At 32.3% G+C, this 23,868-nt stretch overlaps 3 protein-coding genes across 3 annotated transcripts; 2 read left to right on the top strand and 1 right to left on the bottom strand.

The window, feature by feature from the left end:
- Positions 1-3,223: 3,223 nt before the first annotated feature.
- LOC129318141 (protein METABOLIC NETWORK MODULATOR 1) lies at positions 3,224-5,773 on the top strand. Its single transcript, XM_054962744.1, is given in 3 exon segments — positions 3,224-4,296; positions 4,299-5,213; positions 5,330-5,773. Coding segments are annotated over 2 exon segments (909 nt in total). The 5' UTR covers positions 3,224-4,022; the 3' UTR covers positions 4,934-5,213; positions 5,330-5,773.
- Positions 5,774-6,502: 729 nt separating this feature from the next.
- On the bottom strand, positions 6,503-11,918 carry LOC129317221 (probable disease resistance protein At1g61300). The gene is given in 7 exon segments (XM_054961589.1): positions 6,503-6,637; positions 6,906-7,359; positions 8,439-8,489; positions 8,819-9,595; positions 9,597-10,439; positions 10,442-11,152; positions 11,663-11,918. Coding segments are annotated over 5 exon segments (2,637 nt in total). The 5' UTR covers positions 11,138-11,152; positions 11,663-11,918; the 3' UTR covers positions 6,503-6,637; positions 6,906-7,089.
- A 4,730-nt stretch (positions 11,919-16,648) lies between these two features.
- Positions 16,649-21,720, top strand: LOC129318138 (purple acid phosphatase 18-like). The gene is given in 6 exon segments (XM_054962740.1): positions 16,649-16,890; positions 18,618-18,816; positions 18,819-19,282; positions 20,324-20,512; positions 20,601-20,689; positions 21,178-21,720. Coding segments are annotated over 6 exon segments (1,350 nt in total). The 5' UTR covers positions 16,649-16,701; the 3' UTR covers positions 21,398-21,720.
- Positions 21,721-23,868: the final 2,148 nt, after the last annotated feature.

Consider the following 23,868-nt stretch of genomic DNA (forward strand, 5'->3'; position numbering starts at 1 on the left):
ATGAGGATGAAAAAAAACACTAATTTTTTATTATTTTTTTATTTTAGAACATATTTTACAAAACGCTAGTTTTAAGAATAATAAAATAAAAATAATTTCAAACAATCTCATAATTATTTATATCTTAGCTAGAAGAAAATATCTTATATGTTTTGAACAGATGGAGTGAAGTTACGAATAATAAATGACCCTAGTCCCTAGCAATATAATTTGTTTTAGGGTAAATGAGCAAATTAATTTGTAAACTATAAGTTCAAAAATGTTTACGATCCAAAACTTATATTTTGTGCAATATTCTCTTCAATTTTTGAAGATAGTGCAATTTAATCCCTATTGTTAATAAAAAATTAATTTTGATCGTTAGTTGAATAGAAAAAAAAAAAAAGGAGGTAAGAATTACAAAAAAAAAGAAGACTCAAAATTACAATAAAGGCTTCAAAACTTATAGAAAATGATCAAGAAAAATTTTGGTCAAGTTTTCAATTTTGATGTCCTTTTCCATCATTTTATGATCAACTAACATTCAAAATTAATAGGTTAAATTATTATATATTTTTAATAATTGAAGGACAATATGAACACAAAAGATGAGTTTATCATATAAATTCTTTTAAATTTATAATGTAAGTGACAGTTTACTCATTTACCTTTTGTTTTATAATGTTCAAGGTTTATATTAATGATAATATTGGAGTGTTCATGCTTTATTTATATATTACTTTGGATTGAATATTGCATGAAATTAAAAAGGAATATAATATTCAAAATACTTGAAAAATAGTAAATTAGAAATGTATATTTTTATATCATATATATGTATATTTATAGATTATCTCTTGGATTTTGGTGCTAGTTTGTCAAATTCCAGTGTCTGGGTGCGGCATGACATTTTCACATCCCACAGTTTTGTAGTTTGCATATTATTATTCCAAGAGCCATGTTCTGATTCATTGCACTCATTACACAAAATTACAATTTTAAAAAGTAGATTTAAAATATAAAATAGCTTATGAATAAAAAATCTTAATTATATTTTAAAAGGCATAATGAAATGATAAATTACAAAATATTTTAATTATCAGAAGTTATAAATTTATAAATTACAAAATATTCAATTTTAAAATAAATTCATAAACGATAAAATATTTAACTCTAGCAATGTAGGATTAATTGTGTCCCATGCGATGTACAATTTGGTGTCTAATTATATCATCAAAAAAAAAAAAATATGCCAAAGATTGGAATACATATGCACACATACATATATAGATACATACGTTACTATCAATTTCTAATGAACAGAAAGTTTGGAACTCCTCGACCAAAAACAAAAAAAAAGAAAAAAAAGAAGAAGTTGATCTCCATCTTCATCAGTATAATTCTAAAAACTCTCACGAGTGTATTCGATGGTTCGACACTCAGATGAACACGAGGAGTTGAAGGGGACAAGCTTTAGAGCAAGATTCTACCTTTTTCTTTTGAATCTTTTTTTTTTTTAATGTAACAGAAGCTAAACCTAGGAAATGGAATCTCGACACAGAAGAATGGAGCAGATACACCCTAAACCATTGTCATTGCATGCAGAGTGAATTTACTCAAAGGGATATTTTTATTATGAATTATTATGTTCAAGCCAACTGACTTAATTTGCAAATTGTTTCATGATGGAAACTTTTATCAAAAAATAAAAATTGTTACGAATAAGTATTAATTATAAAAAAAATTATGACTGATAAAATATAATATTTCAAGAATATTAATTAAAATAGAATAAATAAGTAAATTACTTTACTTTTAAACTTTATGTCAAATAATATTACATATTTTAATCTTGTTTGTTATGCAAATTGTCTCCCATTTCTTGAATACACTGCAATTTAGCTCTTGTAGTTAGCAAAAATAAATTTTGACTTTTAGTGGAGCAGAAAATGATAAAAAAATAACAAAAATTACATTAAAATGGCCAAAAATTGCAATAAAAGATCCACAAATTACATAAATTTGATCCTTTTATGTCATTTTTTTGTCTTTTCGATAATTTTTTAAAGCCTTTTTTATTATTTTTTGATTAATTAATAATTTAAATTAACTTTTATTAATTGTAAGAATTAGAGTCTATCATTTTTAAAGGTTGAAAGAAAAATAATTATATAATAAATAAATTTATAATTTATGATATTATTAAATTTAAATTTTGAGTAATAACTTGCTTTTTTACTTTTAAAAATAACTTGACCTCAAACATTTTCAGATTCGCACAAAAGAACTTGAGAAAATGTTATCCCCGCAAAGGAGCAATTTTGAAAATTTGTTCACTCCACGGGAGTTGCTTGTAACAGATCGTGCTGCCGAAATAATCTAAGGCCACGTGCTCACATATAGTCCAACGTTCTGCGGGGCCCATATCTTGGTCAAACGTGGCATGATCTCATTGCGCCGTCATAGATTTCCCTCACAGCATAGCCTACCACTAACTGAGCGCTCCTTAGTCATACGGGCACCACCACCTCCTTGCTCACATCGATTAAGCCCAACACAATCATCACCTTCATTCGTTGTCTTCTTCTCCTCTATGAATTTCTCAATCGCAAACGATTTATTATTTGAAGTTTGTATTTAATCCTCCATTTCTCAACATATAACCCCAATACGGTATGCTTCTTGTAACCTCTCTCTCTAAGATTCGCTTATTGAGCCTTTGCATGCCCTTTTTTATTCAATCAAAACTCAAACTGGGGATTCATGTGATCTTTATTTTCTATTTTGGGAATATATATATTTTTTTTGGAAGGAAAACGTTGTTTGGTTGCAAAAAGAAGAGAAGTTTTCTACTTTTCGTACAAAAATGTTAAACCTTTACCCTCGGTGTACGAGTACTTACTGGATTTTAGTTCTTTAGTGGTATTTCTGGGAATTTTTTTTTTTAAATCAAACTGCTTGCATGATTTTTGAGGAGTATAAGTGCTAGTTTGCGCTTCATGCTTTGCTGAAATTTAAGATTTTTAAGGATGGGTCTTTATTTATTGTTGCTAGTGTTCATATTGCTGCTAACTTTACAGTGCTGAAAGAGGTCTCGTGGCTAGAATATCTGAAGGCTACTTTATTATGGATTGAATAGTTTGTCTATTTATGTGGGTGATGCCTTTTCTGGAGCTACTTCAATAACCTTCTGTTTCTTCGGTTTCCCTTTCATTGTCTCCTTTTCGTAATTCATTTGGTATGCGTTTAAATTACTTGCTGTTTAATGGCTTCATGGGAACACGGAGTTGATTGTCATTTGGGCTACGTCTGCTTCCTAATTTCTTTTTTACCTCTCATTCTTCCACATTTCAATGTATTTCGATGCTTTATCAATTTTTTTCGAAGTATGGAGTCTATTTATTTTCGTTATGATTCAGTTTGATGTATGCCTCTATGTACCGTAGGGCATCTTATGTCCAATTTAATCGCCAGTCTGAACTCAAAGGAAAATGAAAAAGAAAAAAAGAAAGAAAAGAAATCTGGAAATCATTGGTACTTTGGTACAGGCTATAGAGTCAGTGGTTCAACCTTATGTACGACAGCTGTCTGTTTCGTGTTGCATTGTTCCCTTCTGAGGCTAATATAGAAGCTTAAGCATACTTGTCTTGCTTTTCAAAATTCTTCTGAATGTCTAATTATTGGATTAATTATTAACTTATTCTGGAATGTTTGCTCTGCTTCGTTGCTGCTTTAACTGCTACAAGTTTATCAAAGATGGCATTCATGATGAGGACTACTTATTGCCAAAAGAAAAAGATTATGTTGCATTAAATTATTTTGACTACAATTTGCCGTTGATGCTACGCTGCTATCATCTATGGATACGCTCACTGTTCTCAGCCAGGAGGATTGTTATTAATGGATAGTAGTTAATCACCCTTTATTTTACTTGTATTAAGAAATTGAGAAAGTTTTGATCCCAGTTGCATCATTATACTTATGAACAATTTTTTCTTCCTTCAGAGTGAGGAAGGAGACACTGAAGTAACATAAATACGAAGATGGACCAGCCTAATCCAAATAAAAATTTTGATAGCTCTGGAGACATCCCTTTGAAGCGCAAGCGTGGTCGTCCAAGGAAATACCCGAAACCATATGCAGAGGGGAATGCCCACATCTCCTCCCATGTCCCAAATGTTCAGAGTGTAAACCAGAATCCAGTTGGTGCAGGAAATGCTGGTGTTCCTCCAGGATTTGACAGGGCTAATGGAAGTCAGCCCCATCGAAGGGACGTAGGAAATGAATTGAATGATCCCATGATTGGTCAGGTCGTTTCTTGTGTATTGAGGCAGTATTTGATGCTGGATATTTGCTCAGTGCTAAAGTGGGTAACTCCAATACTACTTTAAGGGGTCTTGTCCTAAAGCCTGGACATTATGCTCCTATTTCGGCTGAAAATGATGTGGCACCGGATGTTCCAATGATCCAAAGAAATGAGGTTCCATTCTCTACATATGCTCAGAACTCTCACCGAAAAGAAAGAAATAAGCACCATGTCAATATTCATAGAAATATCGGTCATACAATGAAAGGATCACCACCTGTCAGTCAGTCATCTAGAGAAGCAGTTAGCTCCAGTAATTTGGTTGCTTCTCATGGCAAGAATCAGCAGTCAATGGAAAGACAAACTAATTCTCTACTATCTAGAGGTAATGTGGTCCCTGTCACACTCCAACCTGTTAATTCGCAGAATGGGGTTATGGTTTCCAATCAATCATCTCGAGTCATGACTCAAGCTGGACTAGTAAGCACGCCAAGTGTTGCCAAAGAAATTCTTGCTGATAGAAACCAAATGCTGATTTCTCAAACTCCATCTAGCCAAAATGTGTTGCCGAGAGCAATGCAAAATGAAGATGCTTCCCGTAATCTATCTTCAGCTGAGGTTCAAAGCAAAGTGGAGGCCAAACAATGAGACAGCCTGGCATACCTTTTGAGAAGCTGGTTACTGAGGCTGCTAGGAGAATCGAAGCTCCATCTGAATCCATAGATATTGACACTAACAACAGCAAGTCAGTAGAAAATTATCTTTAAAGGATTCCAGCAGCTTCCAGGAAGAGAAAATTAATGATGTCAGCCTGCCACTTTTGATAAAGCCTTTACAAGCTGTACAAACTGTTGCTCAGGAGCATTCTGCACCTGCTTCCAGGCCTTCTGAAACTGGTGAAGCAGGCAAAGTGATTGACCCGCCACAGGTAAAACAAACATCGCAAAATGTACTTACTTTCACCTTGAATAATCTGTTCATTGCCTAGAACAAGTGGCATATGTAATTATGACTAATCCACTATGATGTAATATGGTTTTTCAGGAGAACAGAATTGAGAATCAGCCCCGCCAAATAGAACAGCTGGATTCTGGAAACAAGATGGATAGCATTTATAAAGGCGAAGTTGATGAAAAAACCAGTCAACCAGCATAACTCACGATTTTAAACTTTCCTTAGCCTGGTTGGTTGATAATGTTGCCATTATCAGCTATTGCCACGGCAGGTTTATTGATTGTTGTAAAGTAGGCAAACCAGCGTATATTTAAATATTTAGGGATTGAATGATCCGTGCTCAATTCTTGAGGTACTGGCTTGGGTTAAACCTGCATGCCTTGTCAGGTTTGTGGAGAAAACTGGATAGGGAACTAATTTCCTTACATGGCCTTTGATAGGTAAAAATTTTGTTGTGTATTGAAACCAATTGCACGAATGGTATCATTCTGTACTTTGTGTTTTATACTTTGAAATTTTATTTTTATTCTTAAATCATTTGAAATTACGTTATCATAATGATAGCATGGCTACTCTCTGGATTTTATCAATTTCTTCCCAATACTGAAAGTGGGTATTGGTATGGCAGTATTCAGAAATGGACTCAAGGAAGAATTCAAAGCGGATTATAGTTAGGCTTTACTTTGATCACTTGTGCATGAAAAAAGAAATTGTTGCGTTGAGTTTATTTTCTTCTGATAGCTTTATTTATGTATTTTTTTATTTCGGGTCAAATTTCTCTTCTGATGTGGTAAAGGTTTGGACCTTGAAACATTATTACTTGATCCAATATCTGCTGGTCACATGAAGCGCAATGCGTAAAGCTCAAAATCTCAGCCGGGTTCAATAAACCAATGAATCTCTCGCCACAAATGCATAGAACTGTACCTTATTATTATTTATTTTTCTCCATCCAAAGCAGTACCTCCATAACTCTGCAAAAAAGTACTTCTAAAAGGATAAACAAGCCAGACTCTGAACCATTTTGATGGCCTAAAGAAGAATACCATGGACCATTTTTGTCCACCATATATAAACAAACATATAACTCTATCGTGACCCGGCCTGACATGTGAGGAGAGGTAAAATGCTCCTTCAAATGTAATCAAAATACAGTTGAGATTTCAGAACATGGTTTTTGTCAACAATAAGTAAATGCCTCTCTCAAAAACTTAATAAATGATATAGCACAATGATGTCATATAACTATGTAATCGAGACCTCACCAAGTGAGATAAGGCTTGTTTTTATTGTTCTAAGTAAATGCCCTCTCATTTTTGGACTTTGGAGCAGCTTGGAGATCTAAGACTTCATTTGATATAATACTTGGCCATCATTCTTTGCTCTCATATGTGGTTCCTGTAAGTGAAATATGAAAATACATCACTGAAAAAAACAAGAACCATTTTTCCTCTAAATTTCAAACGCCATTCTTTAAGAGTGAAATTAAATAAGCTTATGAGGCCGTGATATATAAGCTGAAATGTTATGGTGCAAATTTAAAGAAACTGACTCCGTTGCAAACATATTAGAAGTAAAATCAATCTTGAATTATATATGGAAAAATGTCAAATATCATGATAACAAAAATAAAAAATAGAAGAAATCTAATTAGTATCTCTGTTACCTGAAAAAGCAGAATCAACTACGTTGCTCCTAATATTTGGGCACAGTATGCGGACTTTGCAAAGTTCCCTTGGGGTAACGTGATTCCAATATCAACAAGACTCCCCAATTCCTCAAGTCTTAACTCTCTCAAGTTTTGAAAGATGAGTGGCTCTCCATCTACAGAATCTCTCTCATTACCGTGTCTAAAAAATCTCCTTTAACTGAGGAGCATCGACTATGATTAGACTGCTTAGTTGGGGAAGATTTCTAGCTATGGCAGTAGAGAAAAGGCTTTTCAACTTGCCGCATCGCCTAACCTCTATCCTCGTAAGTTTGGGAAAGCATGCTTGAGTAATGAATACATCATCATATTTTTCATTATCTGCACCAATTTCTTCCAACTCTTCCAGTTTCCTATATATAGTTCCAGCAACTCTGGCAGGCGCTTTTGGAAACTGAAGGAAAGATGGATTTTAGTTTTCTGCTGCACCACTCACAGTCAAATACCGAAGATGTTGAAGCCTCAGAGTTTGGGTCAGAGTGGAAGATGTCCATATGAACCTCAAATCATGTACATTTAGTAAGGACAAATTTTCTAGTTTTGAGGTCAAGCATTCCTTGCCAAGGTAGGTTTCCTGTGGTAGAGATGAGAAATTTGACTCAATGTATAGTTGAGACAATAATTATATGGAAAATCTTTTATATTCTTTTCAGAGTCAATGAATGATATGAACCAATTCATACACTATCACTTATTACCAATTAAAAGTAAATGCACCCAAGCATGTATGTGGCACAGACATAAGCTATCGATGCTTCATACATTATTGCCTTTTTATGAATATTCTTTTTAGAAAAAGGAATAATAATGCATGGTATACTTCATTTTTGCATACTTCAAAGTCATTTTGAATGGAAAAAAATTGTCCACAATAATATCTACGGATTCATCCATTTTTTTCATATCAAACATATTCAGTTGCATTACATGAGTAGCATGATCATATGCAGATTTGAAATTTTACCTACATGCCATCTATTTGATAGAAAGAAATTCTTGAAATTAATACATCGGAGAGAAGATCAATACCGTATTTAAAGCAGCTGTTGATGTTCCAAAGCAAAATTCAAATTGTGTGAGAGTGAATTTGTGCTCAATTTGGGACAATTTCTCCATGTTAGTTTCTTAAGACATTCCCAGCTTAAATGATAGTTTCCAGAGAAAATCCCAAGAAGATTTGGGAGACTTTGAAGTTCTATTTCTTCTAGATGAGGAAGCGCCATCTTGGCACTGTTCAGATAAGATAACTGATCTTCGTTGTGGCATTGACCAAAGATATATTTCAGCTTAGGGGAAAGAGAAATCTGCATCTTCCGCAGCTGCAAAAGGCCTTCAACACACGAGTTTGGGAGAATAAATTCTAACTCGTGACAGGAACTGATGTTAAGTTCCCTCAGTTCAGGGAGTATCTCATGAGAATTACATGGAATATGACCTCTTACCTCCTCTGTATGTGCGCCATCTTCTTGCTCATCATTATTTATTATATACCTCAATTCTAAGCACTCTTTGATATTGAGATATTCTAGCTTCACTAGAGTCCTAGCAACAGACATCAGGAAGACGGATGTCAAAGTCCGACATCTGAATATCGAGAGCTTCTTAAGATTGTGCATGTTACATTGCCGCGGAAAGATTCTGTGCAACTGGTGCAACAGCCTATCCTAAGGACTTGTAACTTTTCAAAGAAGCAATGCAGCAATGGACCACGCCACAACTCTTTTAAATTATCCAAACGTGTCAGACTCAACTCAGCCAGATTAGGGAGCGTTGCATTAGCAGGATTTTATGTGTCCCATTGGAAGTAGAATCAACAAAGCATTCCAACTCTGAACAAAAATTAAGCTGGAGATAAGTCATCTCATTCATGCATCCAGCGGCTTGGACTGTGTCTGGAAAGATATTTTTGCACCCTCCATGAAGGCCATACAAACGAGCATCACACGTCTTCTGCAGAAGATACTTAACAAAGCATCAGAGGCAGATGGATTAAATCCGTTCACATATAGAAGTCTCATGCTTGATGAGTGCAGTTCAGATGGAAGGCTCATAAGTGGCCCTAAATATAATTTGTACCTCTGCAAATTCGGGAAAGTAACATCATGATCATCCCCAAAGCATTGATAGGGATCCATAATTCTAGGACTTGAGCAATCACCATAGTCGAAGGCATATAACTCTTCTAGTTGTGAGCATCTTCTTATCACTTTAAAACAAGACCCTTCAATTCTACAATGTGACAAATCCAGCAACTTCAACTTGTCCAGCATTGTGATCCCATTGGGCAGTTCTTTGAATTTACTATTTTGCAAGTCAAGAATCTCAAGTCTTTTTAGGCTTACCACAAAAGAGATATCACCCAAATCCCATCCCACTAAGCGCAGAGTTCGAAGATTAGTCAACATTTGCAATGATTGAGGGAATGATATAGCCACTTTCTGATAATTTTTATTGATCAAAGCCAGAACCTTAAGTTCTTTCAGACCTTGAAATGATTCATCTGATAATTCCAAGGAACCTGTTAACCCTAAGGGAATTGTGTGAGCAAAAAGATTTAGTAGCAGGATCTGAAGTTTTGGGGCGTCCAATCTATTAAGAAACTTATCTATTCCATTACTGTACCATGAAGACAGTGCATAACAATCCTTTATAGCTCCATTGTCCATCGATATGTTCAGATTTTTGGCAAGATTGACTTATAATAGCTTGATCTTTTGAAGCTATCCACAAAGCTACATGGCGAACCATGTCATGCATTTTTACATGGTGACTTTTATGGCGAAGGATCCAGTCAACTTTACTTATCTCACAACGCATCAACAGACAAGAATCTAGGAGTATATTGATGCATACTCTCAATTGAGTACTTGCTGAATCAAATGATCCGCCACAGACACCTAGCCCCACTCCGTATTTGATCAAGTCATCAATAAGGATCTCATGATCTTCTGGAAACATGGAACATATCAAGAAGAGCAACTTGGTCTCATCTCTTTTCAAGTAATCATAGCTTAATTTAAGACAATTGAAAGCATCTCCAACCCCTTCATCCACATCCACAGGTTTTGAATCTCTCAAACTTTGTAATGCTACCTTCCACTCATCAACTGCACTCAATTTTCCTTTTAAGGAGGACCCCACAGTTACAATTGCAATGGGTAGTCCTTTACATTCCTTACAAACCTCCTGCTGCACATCATTCAGCAAGTTGGAGGATAACGCAGCATCTATGCCTGCATGCTTTTGGAATAAACTCCAAGCTTCCTCTTCAGATAAGAGATCCAGTGGAATCCTCTTAAGACAGTCCATTAAATTACACACTTCTTGACGACGAGTGGTTAGGAGCACCTTGCAACCTTTGAGATTTCCATCAACAGGAATCCCTATGTCCTCAAGGTTAAGTTTTGCCCAAACATCATCCAAAATTAGGAGAATACGTTCTCCACTTTGTAATCTAACAGATATCCGCCTTGCTCTTCCTGCTTCACACTTCTTTCATCCAATTTCAGACCTAACAAGTCAGCAATTTCATCTTGAATTTTCATGACATTTGGAGACTGGGAGACAGTGGCAAATACAACATGATCAAAATGCTTTAATTCCTTGGCTTCTTTACCCACTTCTTTCACCAGTGTTGTTTTGCCAGAGCCTCCCATTCCATATACACCAATTATATAGAAACTATCATCTTGTAGTGCCTGCAAAAGTTGATCTGCAGCCACTCTTGTAGATTTAAAATACTCAAAATTTCCAGAAGCGAAATGCTCTATATCTGGAATTGGGGCAGGGAAGGAAAATGGCCCAAACTGACATCTTTTGTTCAGCTGAATCATAGCTTCTGTTTTATTTTCCATTTGTTTGCACAGAATGTATCTCTTCCGGGTAGGAAACTGCCCTTGGAAACAGCTGCCGTGGACCAGGATTTCTTGTTCCAGCTGCTCCACCTCTTTTATGAGTTCCATCACTTCATTCATCCACGTTGAAACATCACGATTGACTCTTTCCGCTTTATGAGTAGCTTCTTCAACTCTTTTCTGTACATGATCATGAGTTGATGCCAGTGCCTTCTTCTCACTTTCAAGATTCTTCATGATTTTGTTGACACGAAACAAATACTGTCCTTGACGTACAGTTAAATTCACCAAATGTTCTGAGACTTTAGCAGCAATGGAAACAATGATCTCCGTCATCTTAATCCAGTGAACCTGAAAAAGGGTATCAATTTTAACCGACATATTCATAATCGATGAATATGACATGCATGTTTCCAAGACATTATTCTGCAATGAACTGAGTTTAAAAGCTTAGAACACAAATCAAGAGGCAGGTTACATTTTTAGCGTGTAGAATGTGCAAGGCTAACTGCAACCATTGGAAAACTAATCAAACGTTGCAAAATGATAACATAGCATCATCAAAAGTTTGAATTAATAAATTTTTTGCTTTTCTGAGTTTAGTAATTAAAAAGAGGTTATTAATCAAGAGTCATTCAGTTCTAAAGGAAGCAAAATTCTAGTATGTAAACCGCGAAAGGGTAACCACTACAGCTAGATAAGTAATCGAAGAGTCAAAAAACTACTTTACTTTCAGAATCGTCGATGTCAAAAGACAAGAACACAAAGTACAAAGCATAGTTATACGTGCAAAATTAAATAACTAACTAACCAAATAAAAAGATAAGTAGACGAAGAAAGTAAAACTTGAGGGAGTTGTACCTAATGAACAAAATTTTCCAGGCTCAAGGATGGTGACGATCCCGATCTTCTCTTCCTAAAGACGACCTGCTTCTTCAGCTTCAATTGAACGATTAAAGAATATACAGAACTGATTTGGCTGAACTGCGAAGGAAAAGAGTTGAGCTGTGTGACCGAATCGATGGGTCAAGTTCAAAGAAATTATAGAGATTTACACTGCAGCTTCATGAAAAGTAGAGCGCTATTTCTCTACTTCTTAGCAATGGATGTAGGAAGGAAGTGCTAGAGGGGACTTGGCTGACTTGGTCTAAACAAAGTATTCATACATACATACATATATATAATATTAAAAAAATGGGAATAAAATGGTAAGGAAGGGACTAATAATTGCCTCATAATTTATAGAAATAAGATCTATTTTGTTTTTGAATTATTCTTCAAAAAATATCTAATTATATAAATTATTTATCATAGTAATTTTTTTTTCTAGAATAATTAAAAGGTAAAACATTTGTTCTAAAGTTAAATATTCTAATGTTGACCTTTAAAATGTGTATTGGGACTTAAGTTTGATAAAATATCTTCTCATATTAAGTAAATTTAAGTTAAGATATATTTTTGCTATGCGTTAATTACTTTAGATGTAAAATTCCTATGATACAAATGGTCTAAAATATTGGATGTTTCTCAAATAATAGTTTAAAGTCAAAAATGCAATTTAATTTGAATTTACTTGGTATGACAATGACATTTTTGATCAAATTTAAGTTCTAACCAATATGTCATCATTGAGATATTTAATGTTAAGAATAAATATGTTATGTTTTAATTATTTTAAGAATAAATTTATGTGATAAATAATTTAAGACTTGGATATTGTTTAAAAAATAGTTAAGAGGTTAAAAATGTATTAAATCCTAGATTATAATTTGTACGAATTGAAGGTGAGAAAAAGAAGAGTAACGGAAATGACAACAAAGGTGACACAAGTCTCTCTTCAATTATTGTCACACACAAAGGCATTATTGCGTGTTACTTTACCGGCTTGCCCTTTTCTTCATGTTGCCTTTTAACAAGGGATAATTACACCTAAATTCTATAGAGCAAATATAAATACAGCAAAGTTCTATCAAATAGAAAAAAATTCTACATACCTGTAATACTTTGGTATGAATAATTCAATAAATAAAATCACTCATTGCCTTTACTAAATCAAAGGAAAGAATAAAGATAGGGAAACCTTTTGGCATAGTGGAGGTAACAAGTTGAGTTCTCACTATTGTTTTAAAAAAAGTGAGTTAGGTAGGATCATTTTGTAGCTAAACTATGAACTCATTGTTATCATCCCATCCCATATTGCTGCATCTTCGATTTTCTAGGTGTGTTCGATATTTGCATTGTAAGAGTTCATCAAGAAAGAAAAGCCCAGCTTTGACCTTCAGTTTTAAATGTTGTTGTGACCACGCCAAACAAGAAAAATAATGAGATTAATTTGTATGTGTTCTTTGCCAATCATTTAATTCAGCTTTTTACTGTTTGTTGGTTGAATAAAGTCATATGGGTTGTCTCTTTATCTTTTTATAAGTATATTAGTCTGGATGGTCTCTCTTTATGCGATATATTTGTGGTGAGTAGTCACAGGCCTTGCATTTGTAATGGTGTATTTAGGATTATAATGCTACTTGGTTGAGTTGACAAATTTATTATCAAATTGTAAGACGTGTTGTTAGTAGCTTAAGTATAAATTGTCAATATGGTATAGGTAGTTGTCAATATATTCTGTGTGATTCAAGTTGAATTGATAAATCTGTTATAAAATAACAAGATGTGTTTGTTAAGAGCCTAAACATAAATTATCAATATACTATAAATAGTTATCAATATGTTGTGTGTGGTCCAGGTTAAGCTGATAAATGGCAAGATGTGTTATTAATAGTTTAAGTGTAAGTTATTAATATGTTACAATAAATTGTTAATATGTTATGCAGTGCAACTTGAGTTTGATTGATAACTCATAGCATATTGACAACTTAGGCTTTTAACAACTTGTTCGGCACAGTCATAGTAACACTAAAACTAAATGTCGAAGTTAGGCCTTTTTTTCTTGAAGAACTTCTACAGTTGCAAACATCGAACACACTTAGAAGATCAAAGATGCAACAATATAGGATGAGCGGATAATAGTGGGTTCGCATTTTAGCTACAAAATGATCTCACCTGACTCACTTTTTTGAAGACGATCACGAAAACTTAGCTTGTCACCTCCACTTTGCAAAATTGTTTCTCTTTCTTCATTCTTTCCTTTTGATTCAGTAAGAACAAATGAGTAATTTTACTTATTGAATTATTCACACCAAAGAACTAAGGGACTATAGAATATTTTCTTCATTTTAGTGAGACTTGGCTGTATTTATATTTGCTCTATGGGACCTAGATGTGATTTTTCCTTTTAACAATAGTGTTTTAAAAATAAAGCAGAATTAATTAGGATTACCGTTGGTCCATGAATATTAATATTAATTATGAGAAAAAAAAAGGATAGGATATATGATGCTTATATACTATAAAACAAGTGATAACTCACACGTGAAAAATTATTGTTAATGTTATCGAAACATTTTTATGTGATTGATTTTTCCCATTGAATATGATTTTATTCTATAGGGTCTTTATATTTTAAATATTTAACTAATTTGAACTTATATCAACTAACATGTAGCTGAATTGGTAGAAATTGTATTAACTACTAATCTTCCAGGACAAGCACAAATACATTTATTTTATCCATTTTATTTATAAATCACTTATAATGTATTTTATTAAAAATAAAAATGATTAGAACTCATTAATTATATTTAAAAATTTTAATAAATAAGTTTTAAATTTTATCTCTATTAAGTATAATACATATTTTAATAACATACTTTCTCTTATAAAAATATAATAAAAATGTAATGAGAAAAAGAAATTTTTTATTTACCTTATAAATTAGGTTGAATGGAGAATTTTTCTTAAAAAAATTATTTTGACACTCGCGCACAAAATATGACATCTGTATGCTTGAATTATTTTTTTCAACACTAATCTTCCTGTTGGCACCCAAAAAAAAAAGGAACAGAAATCTAATATTCTTCATTCAAATGAGATCTAGCAATGAATAATAATAACAACAATAATGAATCTCACAACCAAACAAAAAATTAGAGTCGGTAATTGAGTCAAGACAAGATAGCCCGAACCCGTCCAAAAATTAAAACCGAGCTCAAGAAAATGTTTTTTTTAATGTCAGCCTGAATAGGCTTAAAAAATTCAGGTCAAGTTCAATCGGGTTTAGGCTTGACCCGAATATTTAATTAAAAAAAATATATAAAATATAATAAATATTAATTAATCTTTAAGTTTTATGTTATTTTATAATAAAATATCATATATTTGAATATATTATTATAGTTATTTTTTATAAAAATTAAAAATATTTTTATATTTATTATTTTTAATCAATAAATATCTCAAAATAATATTTAGAATATATTTTAATATTAATTTTTTATTTTATGATCCAATTTTTTAAAAATTTTTTGAATCCTATACATCATTTGTGTATCCAAAAAATATATTTTATATTTTTATAAAATAAAATAATTAATTTTAAAGTAAAAATAAAATTAAGAATATTCTAAAAATAAAATTTGAGCATGTAGAAATTATCAGCTCTACTATTAGATAAATGTAATAAAAAAATAATATTCTTTAATAATTATTTGGTTATCGTCCATATAAGACTTAGTTAAAAATTAACAATAATCTAGAGTAAATATCCTTTATATATAAAAAATTAAAGAAAAAATAATTTTAAAAAATAATATTTTATTTATAATTAAATAATTTTGTTTTATATAATATAATGATAGCTATTTTTCTCATATTCTTAAAACCAAAAGTATAATTTACCTAAAAACTATTAAAAACTTTGAACTAATTAGGGTAATGATTTTAATTTAGTGGTCGAATTATGATTGAATAAAGATCAACTTAATCATGTTTACAAAAAAGTTAATAGATGCCCCGATCTTCTGACCCATAGGATTTCCAAGGAACAATTTGATATTATGTTATTTGACAGACCGCTTAATGATTATAAGAGCCTTATGACTTTTGACTTGACTTAAATTTGGTCTTTTTGTACAGTTTTAACCATGGCCTTGTATTAAAAAAAAAATTAACTTGATTATAATTAAAATTTATAAAATATTTATATATAATTATAATAAGAGTAATATTTAAACAATTAAAATATTAATTTACAAATAAAAAAATATTCATGAATAAATTATACATAATATAATAAAATAATGACAAAGCTACTTAGGTATAAAGTTAATAAGTTATCATTTTTTATTTTATTTTTTTAAAATTTAAATAATATTTTGTGTTTATTAGAATTATTTAAAAATTAAAATTGATTTAAAAGATAAAAAAATTAAAAAATTTTAGATATTCAAATCAATTTAAATAAACCCACAAGTGTCAGAACTGAATTTAATTATATAAGTTTTTTTTAAATAAAATATTTTAAATTTAATCTAAATAAGTTTGATATGGCCACCGGCTCTAACAAAAAGCGACCCAAATCAATCTGGCGACAATTTTGCGTTTTGGCTGGATGAAACTTTTGACTTTTAAGAATATTCTGCTTTGACAAAGTTTTTACATTGTAAATTTTTTTATTCATTAGATTTATTTTGCCAAGACTTATTTATTAAATTTGCTGAACCTCAATTTCAAAACATAATTGCAATCAACATGGTTACTTACTGGCAAAAGAAAAAAAAAATAAAACTCAGTAGCTTAAGAATTAAGATCTCATATTGGCGAATTTTTAATTTTTAATTATGATGGTTATAAATTACCAAAGGAAAAAAAAAGAGAAATGATTTCCTATCCGTTAATATTCATATTTATTGGCATTTGCAGACAAAATCTCTGAACAGTGTGAGTGACAGTGACGAGCCAGTAGAGTTAAAAGAAGATCCAATAATGGCCGACTCATACACCACAACATGACATTCTTGCCGTGCTCTTCCGGCGTCTTACGGAGGACCTACCTACCGATTATGGAACTCCAACTGATTCTAACTGTCGTCTTCGTCGTCGTTTCTGCAACCGTCGCCGCCGATTACGTTCGCCCTCTGCCTCGCAAAGCCCTTCAGTTTCCATGGGATTCGAAGCCCGCCTCCTATCCTCAGCAGGTGATATGTCGCTTTTCTTTGGTTCTGTGATACTCCGTGGCTTTCAGCTCTGTGATCAATTTTAGAGTCTTCGATCTCTTTTGGTCTGGTTTTTGGTTGATTCTGGTTGTTCTGAATCTGTTTCTTCCTTTATTTACCCCAAACAGAAGTGTTTACTCCATTATGTTTCAGGTATTTCTTTTGAGAGAAAATTTCCATTCGCTTTCCACTTTATTGTATATCATTGCTTGCGACTTGTTATTGATTGATCAGGTATGGATGCATGAGAAATACATAAAGTAATTTGAATATTCGATATGCCCAACAAATGGAAAATTATGAATATTTTTTTAAAATTATCGTTACATGTACTGGCATTTACCATAAATATTCAAACTGCTGAGTTTTAAAATGAAAGTGTCTTTCCCACTTTTTATTCATTTTTTTCCCGTAAGCTTTCTGGTCAAACAGATATGTAAAAGATGTAATCCTTCGTCGCGGATCTGCCCTTGATTCAATGCAATGATTGCTCAGATTTGTTTTTGTCTTCCACGCTTATGTGAACTGAAGAGTGCAGCAAATGCGCTAGTTTGCTCGAGAGTTTATGGTTGACTTTGCGCCATTTGTGATTACATGGTATAGTGTGCAAGTTTTTATAGGCAAATGGTATTCTTTTTCCCGCTTAGTTTATATGGTTTGTCTCTGCATTTGAAAGAACTTGCCAGCAGCTTTTAATTGTTTGTGATGATATAGATGGGGCTCTTTTGGGAAGTCTTGGTGTAGTGGATTGCAAGTTGTCATTCTCCTTTTCCGTCTCCATGCTTCTCATGCTAAATATCAATTTATTATTGTCTGTGTCATCTATTACTCTGAGTTTGATGAAGCTACTCTGTTCTTGTTTGTTTATTAACGATTACTAATTTAAATAGTATTTTATATCATGTATAAGACATTGAGAATCTTGCTTCTGATAATATGTTCATGAATTTATCTTTTTGTTTGCCTTTTCGATTTTCTTGTTATTATATTACAGCTTGCATGGGTATCTCTGCTGCTAGAACTTTACAAGTCAGTAGGGAGAAAAGAGACTTTCTCTGTGGACTTTTCATCAGAAAATTTCCCTTTCCTCCCTTGTCTTTGGCTAACCTCAAGACTTTACTGCATTCATTTTTCAATTTCAAATCAAACAGGTTATCATTGAAAAAGAAAAGAGTCTAGATTTATCTACAACTCTGCTGAAATTGTTTTTTTAGGCATAAAGAAGGTCCCAGGACGGCAGTTTTAAATGGATGGAATCATTATGTGTTACTTCTTTGATAGGAGCCACTATTGCTGTGACATTAGCTTCTTTATACACATGACTCATGCAGACATTGAAGTCTTTTGTTAAGAGGCTTGCAGGCATCAATTGTAGCACCATTAGCAATATTGACCTGACATCATCTAGAGCAATTTCAGAGACAAAGTCAAGACTTGGTTGCTTTTATCCATATAAGGAGCAATATCGCCATCTTTTCATTTTGATTTTTTGATTATGATGACTCTTTCTGAGAGTATGATATGTAAAAAGCTTATATTGCTTCCCTCCTTTTGGATAAATTATTGCCAATCATAGGACAGTTTCTCTGTGAACCAGCCTTCTATGCTTTTACTTAGTACTTTCTTTGGTCATCATATCAAACTCTAATTTCATTCATAATAAAGTATTGTAGTTTATGATACTCAAGTTGCGGGATTGTTTGGTGCAGGTGCACATTTCATTGGCAGGAGACAAGCACATGAGAGTTACCTGGATAACTGATGATGATTCATCACCTTCAATGGTAGAATATGGGACAATACCTCGGAGATATGACAATTTAGCTGAAGGAGAGAGCAATTCTTATAGTTATCTCTTTTATAGCTCTGGAAAGATACACCACACCGTAATTGGGCCCTTGGAGGATAACACTACTTTTATAGGTGTGGTGGACAAGGTCCTGAGTTCCAGCTTAAAACACCTCCTGCTCAGTTACCGATTACTTTTGCTGTGGCTGGGGATCTGGGTCAAACTGGTTGGACTAAATCAACATTAGATCACATTGGTCAATGCAAGTATGATATACACCTGCTTCCAGGAGACCTTTCATATGCCGATTATATCCAACACCGATGGGACACATTTGGCAAGCTGGTGGAGCCTCTTGCTAGCATGAGGCCATGGATGGTGACACAAGGGAACCATGAAAAGGAGAGTATACCATTGCTAAAGGATGGGTTTGAATCATATAATGCCAGATGGAAGATGCCATTTGAGGAAAGTGGGTCAAGCTCAAATCTCTATTATTCTTTTGAAGTGGCAGGTGCCCATATTATCATGCTTGGCTCCTATGCAGACTCCTACAAATACTCAGAGCAATATAGATGGCTGAAGGTTTGTTGATTTACCAATTGATCATGGGTTATATATTTAGATGCATAATCATTTTTTTTTTAACATTAGGAGAATTTGAACATGAAATTTCTTTTCTTTTAGTGAAATTGAACATTAAATTTCTGCCTACACTTTACCCCACCCTTATTACTTAAGTTAGCCTCAGGTTGCCAAATTTGTTATTAGCTATTAAGTACTCAAATTAAATTATATAATGAATAATTGTATAATTGATGTAATCCCATAAGTTTTTTTTTTTTTTTGGGTTCCCCGGGGGGGGGGGGGGCGGAGTTGGACACATAACATCTATATAGCTAAGCCTAAGATTAAATTAAACCTTGATGATGGCCGTTCTGAGATTTAGCTTATGATTCATCTGTTTCATGCAGAAAAATCACCACTTTGAAATATCTATCCATGCAATCCAGGCACTATTAGAGATTCCTTTTTTTGCTTCCCCTTAGATATCTATGCTTGTTAGCTGCACTGATTATATTATATTGGTTCAAAATACGCAAAATTAAATTATCTAGGACTAGGAAGTAAGTGATCATTACTTTGGTGTTGGATAGGTATAGGGTGGTTGAGGAAGGGGTCAAGTTCTTTGCAATCAGATGTTAAAAGTTTTTATCCATCACTGATTTTCAAGGCTTTTTCCAAAGAGCATGTCATAATATATCTTACATGAGAGATTTTGTTTTATGTAATATGTAGAGATTGCTATAACTGTGATAAAAAGACAACTTCAAATTTGGAGTTATTGGTGTTCCACTTCCACTAACAAGTTTTCTAACATACTATTATGATTTCAACCTCTTTATTTAACTTGAACTTGACAGCCTTAAATGTAATAGCGTTAGACATAATATTATTAATTCTCCTACTGATGATGGCCACAAGTGATCCATTACCCTGGGGTTTGCACATCATAGTTGTCATTTGAGCAGGGTTAATTTTATCCTATACCATACTTGCTGCATGAATAGATATATATCACTTCTGAACTTCATTCCTCTAATATTCTTGCTATTTTATGTACAGATGGATCTGTCAAAGGTTAACAGGAAAAGTACACCTTGGTTGATCGTGTTATTTCATGTGCCATGGTATAACAGTAACACAGCTCATCAGGGTGAAGGGGATAATATGATGGCAGTTATAGAGCCATTACTTTACGCTGCTAATGTTGATTTAGTCTTTGCTGGTCATGTACATGCTTACGAACGCTCGGTATGCTTAATTGGCTTAACATTTCCTTTCTCTTCCTTGCGATTACATGTCATTCAGGAATTTAATTTGCTCCTTGTCCTGCTGACAGAAACGGGTGAATAATGGAAGATCAGATCCATGTGGTCCCGTGCATATAACTATTGGTGATGGAGGAAATAGAGAAGGCTTAGCTTCTAGGTAAGTTACCATTGTCATAACTCCCACTTAATTTGCATGCTACCTTGAATTTTCTTCTCTGGGAGGCAACGCAGACTGTAGAATGAAGCTAATGAAGTTTATATGGTGCTCCATTTCCAATACTATTGATCTTTGAATTCTGCTTCTAAATTTATGTTACGGTAATCCACCTCAAGTACACAACAGTACTGCCTATTGGGCAGAGGAACCTGAATATTCTTCTGGTGTTTTTCCATTAATCTTTATATTGATATAATCGGAACAGATAGCTATGGTGAATATATGCCAAACCTTGTGGCTCTTATAATCAGTTGTATTATTCAGAATTATCTTACCCCACGAAAATGAACTTGGAACATTGTTGAAACTCGTTCTATTGTCTCACTCAACATCTGAGTGATGTACAAATACCTTGATGGATTTTTGTTCCCTGAAGCATGCACCGGATTTTGCAGAATGCTTTGTCACTAATCGCTGTTCATTAACAGGTACATAAACCCACAACCAGAGTGGTCAGAATTCCGAGAAGCCAGTTTTGGTCATGGTGAGCTCAAGATAGTAAATTCCACTCACGCCTTCTGGAGTTGGCACCGGAACGATTATGATGAGGCGGTAAAATCTGATGAAATCTGGATAACCTCTTTGGCTGGCTCAGGATGTGTTGAACAGAAGAGATATGAACTCAGAAACATGCTCATGACACCTTAGAATATAAGGTCTGTTTCTGGCATCCCTCAACTAGAGAGGTTGATAATGGAACAAAAATGTATACCTTGTTGCCACTAGCTAGCTAATTGAGTGGGTTAGGTTTCTGTTCTGAATTTTAGTACTTTGCTGCATGGTAATGCTTTTGTATTTACTCAAGGCCTGATAGTTGTCTCATGTAAGTAATGGTTTTGTTTGCATTCTCCCAACAAGAGTTGTTTTCTATGTAAGTAAAAGCTTATTGCTTATGTAGTGACCTATTTCTTAGGTAGAAATTTAGATTTGAATCTAACATCGTGCACATCGGTGCTGCGTTTTGTGCGAAACGGCACTACTATTAGTTGTGCATGGAATATATCATATGATATTTGGATAGATAGATAAATAGAATATTATTATTTAGGGTTGGTCCAAAAACTATATTATATCATATGATAGATTTGATATAATATTTGAATTTATATTATATTTAGAATATTATAAAGGTTATATGATATAGAATATAGACTATTGTATTATACATAACATACTTTATGCAAATTTGATATTGATGTAAAGATTTTACATGAAGTCTAATTTAAGTGTTGGATAAAATTTTTGCGAATTGAAAATTACAACCTAAATTTCGTTGTCTTTAAATGAAAAGCAATTTTATTTTCGATTATTCAAACATTTCAAAGTTGATATCTGAAAAAAAAATACTGAAGTAAATTGAAATTAAAATACTGAAGGATATTGGATAAAAATAATACAGTTTGATATTTATCTTGAATATAATAATTAATTTAGAGATTAAATTGTATTTAAATTAAATTTGAATTCTTGTAAAATATATCTTATTTTAAATGTATAATTTTTTTAACTTACTTATTTTATAAAATTTGAGATTTGTAGAATCAAATTAATTTTATTAATGTAAATAATTAAAATGAAGTAAATTTTTGAAAAAAATGACAATTATGCCCTTGTAAAGATATTAATGACAATTAAAAATTTTAAAATATTAGAAAAAGACTATAGTCTCTATTTGCAATCAAAATACTTTTAACTATTGAAATAATCAATAAAAGGTCACTCATTAAATCTAAGCAAGTTTACACCAACTAAGGTTAGGTTTAGTAGTAGTGGTTAGTTCTCTAGTGAATCAAGATTTGAATTTTACTTAGAAGAGGTGTTCACATTTAAGACCATACCTCAAACATAATAATCTTCAATAGAAATATATCTGTGAGCAATTTAAAAAAAAAAAAGGAAACTTACTCCATTCAATTGAAAATATAAGCTTTTTTTTCTCAACTAAAATTGATCCAAATATAAGAAACTTAGTTTTTTATAGAAATCTTTTTCCATTTTACCCATTTATTTATTAACAAAGATTTTGTTATTTATTGAGAATTTATGACCAATCATAAATTGAGACTAAGGGTAAAAAAATAAATAATATATATTTTTATGAGAATAAAAATTTTATTAATTTGCATATTATTGTTGAAAGCTGCTTATATTTTGAATTGGATAAAATAATTGTAAATATATGAAAAGTCAATTGTGAATAGATAAACATTTTCATGTATATACTCATTATCACTTGTAAATTTCTAAAAAGTTACTTGTAAATTCATAGAAAGTCAACTGTGATTGAATGGTAAAAAATATGAAAATATTTCTAAATCATTAATTTACAACTAATACTATTTATATCTATTCACAACTGACGTTCCATATATTTACAAATCACATTTTTTAAATTCATGACTAATTATCCCTAAGTCATAGGTGATATATAAAATTCATGATATTATCTATTCATCCTAATTGAATTTTCATAAATTAACTAGTGGCCTTTCTAAAATTTGCAAGTAACCATCCTTAAATTCATAAGTGATGATAAATAAATTCATAAAATTATAAATTAGTTCACTTTCCATTGATTTCCAAATAATATTACTTAAATTTACAACTAACTTTATTTAAATTGATGAGTTACATTCTATTGGTTATTTTAATAACTATTAATTTTTAAATTGTAAATGAAGATCATAATCTTTCCATGATATTTCAATAATTTAATATCTTCAATTATTGCCTCCATAAGATTTATAATTGTCATTTTCCCAAAACCTTTGTATAAAACTATTCAACTTCATATTTTGTTCTTTTATTTTGGGTTAATGAGTACCCTAGACCTTAAATTATTGCTTGAATAGCATTCTGGACTATGAACTTTTAAAATTTATAAAAAATCTCTTCAACTTTTAAATTCTAAGCACTTGAAATCTCATTATTAAATTAGAAAAAATAGTCATTGTTTTTATAATTGTGGGGCCCAGTCACATGTTGATGTATCATTCATCTTGACCCTTAAAAATAACAGTTTTTTTTTTTTAACTCAACGGGTGGAGTTTTAAGTGTTTTAGAGTTTAAAAAGTTAAGGAATAGTTTTGTACATTTTAGGAGTTCAGAGTTTAGGATGC

The sequence above is a fragment of the Prosopis cineraria genome, unplaced genomic scaffold, assembly GCF_029017545.1.
Source record: "Prosopis cineraria cultivar Desert tree isolate PC_DT_omini unplaced genomic scaffold, ASM2901754v1 PC8, whole genome shotgun sequence".
Classification (NCBI taxonomy): Eukaryota; Viridiplantae; Streptophyta; class Magnoliopsida; order Fabales; family Fabaceae; genus Prosopis; species Prosopis cineraria.